Source organism: Otolemur garnettii, unplaced genomic scaffold (assembly GCF_000181295.1).
Source record: "Otolemur garnettii isolate 467f Iridium unplaced genomic scaffold, OtoGar3 scaffold00013, whole genome shotgun sequence".
NCBI lineage: Eukaryota > Metazoa > Chordata > Mammalia > Primates > Galagidae > Otolemur > Otolemur garnettii.
In genome coordinates this window covers 3,691,100-3,702,394 of record NW_003852408.1, presented here as the reverse complement: position 1 = coordinate 3,702,394, position 11,295 = coordinate 3,691,100, and the positions used below count along the sequence as shown (strand labels likewise).

At 37.8% G+C, this 11,295-nt stretch overlaps 1 protein-coding gene across 13 annotated transcripts in view; it reads right to left on the bottom strand.

Moving 5' to 3' along the window:
• The window catches only part of TRIP12 (thyroid hormone receptor interactor 12), a 147,614-nt gene that overhangs the window by 70,703 nt on the left and 65,616 nt on the right, over positions 1 to 11,295 (bottom strand). For all 13 annotated transcript variants that reach the window (XR_002772109.1, XM_023510451.1, XM_023510455.1 and 10 more), the window contains 2 exons: positions 5,516 to 5,621; positions 2,132 to 2,268 (listed from right to left, as the gene is read on the bottom strand). Coding sequence is in view for 12 of the 13 variants with exons in the window: in XM_023510451.1 (XP_023366219.1) it covers positions 2,132 to 2,268; positions 5,516 to 5,621 (243 nt within the window). In the remaining variant the exon portion in view is untranslated. The remainder of the gene's footprint in view (positions 1 to 2,131; positions 2,269 to 5,515; positions 5,622 to 11,295) is intronic.

Genomic DNA, 11,295 nt, shown 5'->3' with positions numbered 1-11,295 from the left:
TACTTGGGAAGGTAAGGCAAGAGAATTGCTTGAGCCCAAGAGTTTGAGGTTGCTGTGAGCTCTGACACCATAGCACTCTACCCAGGGCGACATAGTGAGACTGTCTCAAAAAAAAATAAAAATTAAAAGAATAAATTAACACTGAAAAGTAAATAAATAATGAAGAGATTAAGTCAATCTTTTTGAAAGTGTAAAAACAAACAAACGTTTCAAATTAAAGATAGAAACTATAGAAGCACTGAGAGTGGATACTTGCTGAAAGGTACACTATGTCCATGAACCTATATCCTCTACCAAATTAAATATTTGTATGTTTAAGTTCCCATTTTACACACTGAGCAAATAAAAGTACATTATACAACTATTAAGTAATTCACATTTTTCCCTCAAAATACTTTTGTAAGACAACAAAGAAGAAACTTGTATAATCTGACAGTGTAACATTTGCCAATTCAAAAAAAGGAGAGGGGGCATAAACAATAAGAAAACAAAACCAAATTTTTAGGAGGGCTGAGCCAGATCCCTGGAAGCTTTTAGGTAAATGAATTAAGAACAAAACTTTCTATCTCATTCCCTTATCCTAAGCCCTCAATTATAATCTATATTTATTAAACTCTTGTAACTATAGGGAAACAGAATGACACAGCTTTTAGAAATGTGTGCTTGATTTCTATGACCTTGATTTCAGAAGTCACCAGTTCTAGCTTATAACCCTGGGCATCGTGGACTAATATAGGTCATGGTTTTTCCTCATCTATAAAATGGCCATAACAGCACTCAAACCTCAGCAGGTGGGCAGTGCCTGTGGCTCAAAAGGGTAGGGCACACCGGTCCCATATGCCAGAGGTGGTGGGTTCAAACCCAGTCCCGGCCAAAAACCACAGAAAAAACAAACAACAAACAAACAAACCTCAGCAGGTTATTGTAAATATTAAAGTGAGAGAATACATAAAGTGCAAAACACTCAGTCTGCAATATAGCGTGTACTCTACTAATGTTAGCTGTAATTACTGTAATTAGTCTACCTTTAACACATTCAGCAGCTCCGTTTCTGTCATCCATTTGGGAAGTGCCCTACTTCCATATTCAGACTTAAAGTAAACTTTAAAAGACTGGAGGAGAGGCTTGGCGCTTGTGGCTCAAGCGGCTAAGGCGCCAGCCACATACACCTAAGGTGGCCGGTTTGAATCCAGCCCTGCGGCCAAACAATGATGGCTGCAATCAAAAAAAAGGTAGCCAGGCGTTGTGGCAGGCACCTGTCGTCCCAGCTACTTGGGAGGCAGAGGCAGGAGACTTGCTTGAGCCCAGGAGTTGGAGGTTGCTGTGAGCTGAGATGCCACGGCACTCTACCCAGGGGGACAGCTTGAGGCCCTGCCTCCCAAAAAAATAAAAAAGACTGGAGGAGAGAATGTACAATACCAGGACGGCCTGTGTGTTGTGAACAGCTTCAATGAACTGTACATAACATGGACTTTCTAAATATCTACCATTTAATCCTTCAGGGAACAATTCTAGGAAAAAGATATGGGAACAAAACTCTCCCACCAGAAGACATGCTATAAGTCAAACATGTAATTTATCATACAAAACCAACAGCGGCAAAAAATGCTAAGATGGACAGGATGAGAAGGTAATAGTAGTAAGCCAAAATCTTCTAGATGAACTATGACATATGATCAACTGCTGACATTAAAAGAAAACTAGCACATATTCTAATATGAAACAACAATACATGAAACAGCTTTGTTCAAAAGTTCGGTACACACCTACATCTAACCTGTGTTACTGTCCTGAGATTCATACCCATAAGCAAGTAATGACTGATGAACTGGAATCTTTTTATTATGTAATGTGAATTTAAATGGACTATTGTAAGTTCTAGTCAACATAAAAACCTTAAACAGGAAAGAGTCTACACCCTCCTAGGAGTTCTCTTAATGTAATTAGTACAAATTTGGATTGGGCAATTTAAAAACAATGACAAATCCAGCTTATCAGAATGCCAAACCTATGGAGTAAAACAAACAGAACAAAGTTTATTTGACAGTAACATCTAGTATATTTCTCTCCCCGCCTTCTCTTTGAATATATCTGTAAAAGACAGAAATGCATTTTAGACTTGTCAATCTACCTGCAGCCCCTTGGGGAGTTTCATCTGTCCGTGCAGCTGAAGAATTTACTGTCTCCTGGTTGCTTTCAGGGTCTGCCATTTTCTCCTGTCGACGAGCTTCAGCTGCTCCTCTTTTGCCCAGGCCAGAGCCTCGCCGACTATAACAGAAAAAATGTCATCACAGGCAGCATTACCAGTGAACCAGGAGCAATGTATAGACAACACAAAGCTCAAATTCATAGAGCACAAAGCCAGTTTCTTCTTGTTAAATAAAAATTGTTGCAGAAAATCACTATGTGTAACAACCAAGACTTTGTATATTTAAATTTCTTCCAAGTTATATTGCATTTACAATGCAAGCTTTTGTGTTACTAGGAGATGTCATCCTTAGAGACAGAAATGATTATTAAACACTTCCAAATAAATGGAAAAGTGACTCCTCCTGCAGAGAAAATTCAATACATTTAAAACAGAGCACCACTTCCAGGGTAAACAGTGGATCAATATACACAGGCTTGTAGACTAACACGAACAATGGGATGAGGAAAGGGGGAGAAAAGAAAAAAGGAGAAAAATTATCATCCCTTAAGTTCCAGATTACCTAAATCACCCAAAAATGACTATGCTAATGTGAATAATAACTACTACGTTCTTTAAAATAAATAAAGAATTATGAAATTAATGTGAAATAAATACAGATGGCCTTTGGGAAAACGCCTGTTTAAGACACAGTCACAGAATAAGGAATATAGAAAATAGAATGATCATATTTCTCATGAAGTAAATTATATTTTATAGACGATGACATTTCTTCTATTATGACAGAGAAACCAGGAAGCAAATTAGGTAGAAACGAAGACACTCCCCCTGGCTAGGCGCCCATAGCTCAGTGGTTAGGGCACCAGCCACATATACCAAAGCAGATTCGAATCCAGCCCAGGCCTGCAAAACAATGACAACTGCAACAACAACAACAAAAATAGCTGGAAGTTACGGCAGGTGCTTATAGTTCCACCTAATTCAGAGGGTGAGTGAAGAGAATGACTTTAGCTCACGACTCTGAGGTTGCAGTGAGCTGTGATGTCACAGCACCCTACCAAGGGTGACACACACACACACAAAATACTCCCTGAAATTATTAATACTTGTTAGTATTTTAAACCCCAAATTTCCTTGGGAAATGCAAAAACCTACTATTTATTAATTAGAATAAAATCTCACTACTACAACAAAATGAGATGCCACCTAGAAAACAAGGAGCCGGTGAAACTGACATGTAGAAGGAAAGAAGGAGGCAAAGAATGGCTAGAAAGAGAATTATAACACTAGATTACTGACTTCACACACAACTTAAAATTAATTTTCAAACACAGTGAATTCAGTTTATACCTCACACTGTAAGCCATCAGTGAATACAACCCAGAATTTTTCACAAATGTAACAAAAATTTTGAAAAACTGGGTAGCACCCATAGCTCAGTGTGTAGGTCATCAGCCACATACACCAAGGATGGTGGGTTTGAACCCAGCCCCAGGCAGCTAAAACAGCAATGACAACTGCAACAACAACGGTCAGGCATTGTGGCCAGCGCATGTTGTCTCAGCTACTTAGGAGGCTGAGGCAAGAGAATTGCTTAAGCCCAAGAGTTTGAGATTGCTGTGAGCTTTGACACCACAGCACTCTATCTAAATCGACAGCTTGAGACTGTCTCCAAAAAAAAACAAAACAAGACTTTTTTTTGGACAAACTAAGAAATTTCTTCAGAGATTCTCATAAAAGTTTCGCTAAGAAACCCTGAAAGCAAACAAGTATACAAACTCCACATATTTAAAACAATTCAAAGAAATAGAAAAATAGCAACAAAGGTACACTTCTTAAAATTTGTTTACTTATGTTACTATTGTACCAAGAGTAATCAAAATAGATCATTGAAGAGGACTAAAAAAGTCCTCTTGCTAAAACCTTTCTACTAACCTGAGTCACGGTAGGGAAAAGGCAAACTAAAATCAGCACCCCCAAACACTCATTTTTAATACATTTAGTGGAGAGAACAAACTATGGTCACACACCACATCATCAGTTTCTGTTAATGAAGGACCACGGCATACATGGCGGTGGTCCCATTAGACTCTACAGCTTACTGTACCTTTTCCAGGACTACATATATGTTTAGATATACAAATACTTGACATTTGTTACAACTGCCTACAGTACTCAACACAGTAACATACTAGAAGCAATAAACTATACTATCTAGCTTTGTGTGGGAGGATACACTATCTATTTTGTGTAAGTACATTCTGTAACATTCACAAAATCGCCAAACATGTTCTCAGAACATGACTCCCTCCCTAATAATGCTATCCAAGAATGAACATATAAAAGAAGCAGAAACCATGTCTGGCTATGGAATAGCAGAACAAGGGCATTTAGCCAACTGACCAAACCTGAAAAATTTTACCTTTTACCTAAGATTCTCAATCAGTTAATAAAGGTATATGAAAAAACAAACTATCACATTGAAAGTAGCTGACTATGAAAATGAGATCCCATCAACTGGGAGAAAACAGGAATTGGGAGATGTGAAAGAACTCATACGATACGATTGTCTTGAGGAGAAGATCTAATATAAAATAAAAATTGAGCATATTTTGTCCTTCATCCATTAAAACATAATTACTGGTGCTAACACTTTTAAAAACTAATTAGGCAATATGACAGCTATTAATACAGGCATCCCTTTTGATTCATTAATCATAGTACTGGGAAATTTACCTATCTTTTAAAAATCACCAACCCAAGTTTACATAAAGATAATCATTGGAGGGCGGTGCCTGTGGCTCAGTGAGTAGGGCGCTGGACCCATACACCAAGAGTGGGAGGTTCAAACCCAGTCCCAGCCAAACTGTAACAAGGAAATAGCCAGGCACTATGGCAGGTGCCTGTAGTCCCAGCTACTTAGGAGGCTGAGGCAAGAGAATCGCTTAAGCCCAAGAGTTAGAGGTTGCTTTGAGCTGTGATGCTACAGCACTGTACCGAGGGCAACAAAGTGAGACTGCCCTAGAAAGAAAACAGATAATCATTGGAGATTTATCTGGCAGACTAAACTCTGAAAATAAAAACACTACTGGCAGTAACTCTAAAAATAGTATAGAAACAGAGGAAAAGGAAGAAATGCCAAAAAATAGCATAATTCAAACATAGTAAAAAGATGTAAATAAACGCTGAAGAAGAATTCACAAAGATAATACCAGTTACGTTAGAGAAAATACCGAGTCAAGTAAAAAATTATTTCACTTCACTAATCTCAAAAAAATCCTTATGGAGTTCAGGATTGAAATTGAACATATCTCAGCATCATAAAATAAGTGAACTTATCATAACCTTAAAAAGCCAAATTATTACCTGGTACTAGCACAGGAGCCCGTGGTCTTTTGGCGTGTGCTCCGCCTCAAACTGGGGAGCTCAGCAGGTGGAGATTCACTGCGCTTCTTGGTAGATTTTCTTAAACCTACACATGAGAAATGTAAAAGTAAAATTTTATCAGAAGAAGTTATCATGAATTAAAAACTACTAAATTACTCAGGTCATCATCTTACTTATAAGATTACAGAATCTTTTCATGGCTTTTCCAGCCACAGAATAGTTTTAATTCCACAGTTTGACTTTACTCAGCCTATTCATAATGGAAACACTAATGGTATTTAACACTTTTTTTCAGGACTAGTCTTCTAACAGTGGCCCAAATTTGATCGAGCTTGATCATACCATGCAGGGTCCCACCTCTCCCAACTCATCTTCCTTCAAAGTTTCTGTATCTCTCCTCTTTTGATTCCATCCTCTACTAAATATAAAAGCCAAGGAATTTTTCTGTATATTGTTTATTTCAAGAACTTACTAAATTTCATTAAATCTACTGAATTTATTACATTGTTCTTACACTGTCCCATTTCACTTAGTATATAATGCTCATCAGTAAGCTTTTAAGAGAACAAAATGGGTAATTCCACTTATCACTAAGGAATATACACTGTAACTGAAGGTTATTAGAATGCAAAATTTATACAATATTGTGCAATTGGGAGAAAAAGAAAAATCAATCAAGCACACTATACATATTATTCTTCCAACAAATTAATGCCTTTACAGGGCTAATAGATTAGAAGAAATAGCAATTATTCATTAAATTTATTATTTGATGAATGAGAAAGCCATGACAGCATCCTTCTACCCTCCCTCAACCATTATAATGTTATCATATATGACAACACACTGAGTAGTCAGATGCACCTAAATAAACACCTCCAATAGTGAAAGGTCTCAGAGTCAACAATCATATTTCCTTTTTTTTTCTTTTGAGACAGAACCTTAAGCTGTCCCCCTGAGTAGAGTGCCGTGGCATCACAGTTCACAGTAACCTCCAACTCCTGAGCTCAAGCGAGTCTCCTGCCTCAGCTTCCCAAGTGGCTGGGACCACAGGCGCCTACCACGACGCCTGGCTATTTTTTGGTTGCAGCCGTCAATGTTGTTTGGTGGGACTGGGCTGGATTCGACCCGCCACCTTAGGTGTATGTGGCTGGTGCCTTAGCCACTCGAGCCACAGACGCCAAGCCAACAATCATATTTCCATAAGAACTACAACATTAACTTAACTTTTTCAGAGATCAATTAATTACACAATTAGTCTTGGTCACTTACTTTCTTGCAGGAAGTTTTATTGATAATTTTTGGCTATTTCATTGGTATAAAGGAGAAAGTTAAGTTCTTTGCTCCTTTGATGTTTTTAAAAGCACGAGTAAACAGTCTGGGAGATAAGTGGTAAAGAAGGATTCTAGACATCTTGATCTTTCAGATTCTTAATTTAAAACTTCAGTTTAGGGCTGGGCTAGGGGACTCATGCATGTAATCCCAGAACTTGGGAGGCTGAGGCAGGTGGATTGTCTGAGCTCGCAGGTTTGAGACCAGCCAGAGCAAGATCCCTCCTCTAAAAATAGGCAGGTATAGCCCCAGGTACTTGGGAGGCTGAGATGAGAGAATGGCTTGAGACCAAGAGTTTGAAGTTGCTGTGAGCTATGATGTCACAGCACTCTACCGAGGGTGACAAAGTAAAACTGTGTCTCAAAAAACAAACAAACCAACAAACAAAAAACCAAAAAACTTCAGTTTATTCAACTTGACATGTCTTAACAGCATGCATAAGAAAAGCTGCTAAGGCTAGGGGCACGTAGCACCGTGGTTACAGCGCTGGCCATATACACTGAGACTGGTAGGTTAGAACCCAGCCAGGGCCAGCTAAACAACGACTGCAACAAAAAAATAGCTGGGCGTTGTGGCAGGCACCTATAGTCCCAGCTACTTGGGAGGCTGAGGCAAGGGAATCGCTAAAGCCAAAGAGCTGGAGGTTGCTGTGAGCTGTGACGCTATGTCACTCTACTGAGGGCAAAATAGTGAGACTCTGTCTCAAAACAAAACAAAACTAAAAAAGAAAAATTTATGTACAGACAAGCATTGTCATTTAAGCATTTAAACTTTATCTTTTGGGACATTTTTCAAAAAATTTTAATGAAATTATTGAGACACCTGAAATTGACATAAAAAAAATCAAAGAACTGAATCATTAATTGGGAAAAGATTGACTTAAAATTTTCTTAAACTACATTTTCATTTTTAGAATAATTTTCTACATGGCATATTGTCAGAATGATTTGGTATGATCATATGCCTGGGTATCCACATTTGTCACCTGAGAGACAGATATGGCACAAAGATAGATCAATGGGGCTAATTTAATGTGTAGCTAAATAGTACCACTATTTCATCATTTTAAATATTTCAGAAAATATTAAAATACATTTGTCTATATGAATTGTGTGGCTAAGTTAAAGTACACCAAAAGATGTATAGTTTAGAGAGAGGGAAAACAAGTCCAAGTCTACATTAAAATATTTGGGGTGGGGGAACCCAAAAGTTTCACTTATAACAAAGCAGCCCATATTACTGAACTATTACTTAGTTCTTTGTTCATGAGATAATAAAATGCCTTTATTTACATATACATTATATAGTAATGGACAAACTTTCAGTACAAACTTTCACATGTTATTTACTGATATTCAAAATAAAATATTCAAAGTAATATATTGTGGGCCACTCACTGCTTATATTGCTGATTTAAGATAACAGTATACTGCCAGGTGCAGTGGTTTATGCTTCTAATCCTAGAACTGTGGGAGGCAGAGAAGGGTTGATTGCCTGAGCTCATGAGTTTGAGACCAGCCTGAGCAAGAGCACAACCCCAGCTCTAAAAATTGCCAGACATTGTAGTGGGCACCTGTAATCCCAGCTACTCAGGAGGCTAAGGTAAGAGAATCGCTTGAGCCCAGGAGTTTGAGGTTGCTGTGAGCTATGATGCCACACACTTTACACCAAGGGCAATAAAGTGAGACTCAGTCTCCCAAAAAAAAAAAAAAGGGGGTGTGTGTGTGTGTATGTGTGATGGTATACTTTTTTTTTTTTAATGCCCCCACAATGTGTTTACCCATTTTTGGTGTTAAACTTTATTAAGATCTGAGTATGGTGGTGGCTCACACCTTCAATCTTAGCACTCTGGGAGGCCAACGCGGGCGAATTCACTGAGCTCCAGAGTTTAAGACCAGCCTGAGCTAGAGCAAGATCCTGTCTCTAAAAATAGCCAGTGTTATCACAGGCACCTGTAGTCCAAGCTACTCAGGAAGCTGAGGTAAACTAAGCACTTGAGCCCAGGAATCTGAGGTTGCTGTGAGCTGTGACGCCACAGTACTCTATCAGGGGGTGACAAAGTAAGACTGTCTCAAAAAACAAAACAAAACTATAAGAACAACCACACTAATTTACAGAAAAGCAGGGCAAGAAAGAACCAAAACAGAGTGGATAGAAAAATACTTATATAGAAAAATACTTAAAACCAATGTAATAATCATATCACAACGCAAAATGTTAGGATAATTGTCATAACTCCATCTAGTCTGACAAAGTAGGGAAAAACGACCCTTAAAACATTTTGTGATCTGGGCAGCACCTGTGACTCAGTGAGTAGGGTGCCAGCCCCATATACCAAGGATGGGGGTTAAAACCTGGCCCCAACCAAACTGCAACAAAAAAATAGCTGGGCGTTGTGGTGGGCATCTATAGTCCTAGCTACTCAGGAGGCTGAGGCAAGAGAATTGCCTAAGCCCAGGAGTTGGAAGTGGTTGTGAGTTGTGACGCCACAGCACTCTACCAAGGGTAATAAAGTGAGACTCTGTTTCTTTAAAAAAAAAAAAAAATTTCTTGTTTTAAAGGATTTTCTTTTAAAGTTTTTGGGTTGGTTAGGGTTTTTTGTTGCGGCGTTCTCAACCTGTGGGTCACAACCCCTTTGTAACAATGAAAATACATCTTGGCATTAGGAAGGTTGAGAACCACTGCTCTAGTGGAAGGAGGTATCATTATTTGCAACATTACTTAAACCCAAGGTGGAAGAACAAGCTACTTTAATACATTAAAAGTAAACTGAGTATGCTAGAATATACTATCCTCACAATTTTAGACTATTTGAGTTTTTCAAAAGCACTTTCAGATATAATGATTAATTCCCATTTTTAAGACACAAAAACATTAACTGCCTTGCTTAAACAGGAACATAAGCCTGTCAACAATTCCTATGCTTATTTTGAAGCAAAACAGATACTAAAACATCTTCAGTCTACTTCCAGCAAAGTGCTACAATTTTGCCTTATTGGTTCTAAATGAAATCTTCTTAATTCCCATAAACAGATGTTCTGTAAAACTTAAATTTGTTCCTTGCATTCCACTGGTCTAGCAAGGAATATTTCAATAGAAGAGAACACATGGTAGGTGTAAACCTACAACTTACTGTAAAACAAAATGCATGTCCTCACATCCTCTTCTTTCATAGGCTCTATAATGCACCAACACTATGTTTATCATTGATTTTTATGATGTTACTCTGCCCAGAAATCAAAAACTCAGTCTTTAGATTAAAATAGTCTTATCCACAAAGACCATGTGTAATGAAGTTAGGTATTAATGTAAACATGTTGCTTTTCTCAAAGCTCTTAGACCTTGTGCCATAAGATTATATGTACTTGTTCCCACAATTTTTAATCATTTGCATAAAGGTGAATTTGGTAGTATTTTCCTCTTAAAAATCCTACTCAATCTGTTCTACAATACAGATATGTTTCACATATACATACTCCTAACAAAAACCTGATTTATTCAAAGTCCAGGGCTTCACATTTTCAACTGAATGCAAATGGGTTCTTTTGAAAAGTATGGCTTTTAAAATGTGAAATACGTAAGCCTATTGTTACCTAACTGTAAGCTTGGATTTTTTCTTTTTGGAGATAGAGTCTCAAGCTGTCACCTTGGGTAGAGTGCTATGCCATCATAGCTCACAGCAACCTCTAGCTCTCGGGCTCAAGCGATCCTCCTGCCTCTGTTTTTCTACTTTCTGTAGAGATGGGGTCTCATTTTTTGCTTAGGCTGATCTCCAACTCATTAGCTGAAGCAATACACCTGCCTTGGCCTCCCAGAATGCTAGGATTATAGTTGTTAGCCACTACCCTCTATCTGTAAGCTTGGATTTATTCAAAATAACATTTTAAAAGAATAAACAAACTGAGGGGTAATCATATTTCCAGATATTTACTGAACTCTTGTTTATGTAAAAATAGTTAAAATGCTTTTGGGCGTCTTCTACCACTTATTTCTTTTATCTACTTTAAACTTTATAAATTTGAAAATGTATTTCTCATTACTGTGAAATGCCAACTTTGTCACTTTGCAAGAAAAATAAATGCTATTCATATGTCTGTAGAGTTACATATAAGTCACAAAAGGTGGATCACTATCAATACAGGAATGGTTTTTACCCTTATTCTGTGAAGCTTCTTAAAAAGTAGCAATGAACAACTGGACACACTGTGCCCAGGATATTCAGTGTCATGTTTTTATTCTTTTCTTTCCTACTACTATGTGTTATATGCATGCTGACTTTTTATATAGCACACACATACATACACATAGCATAAAACCGATTACACAGTCCTACAATGGAAATACAGCCTCCCCTACCATAATGCAATATTCCAGCAATCTAATAAGTATTCCTGTTTCTTAAAGATTCCTTCTGTTGGCTCGGCGCC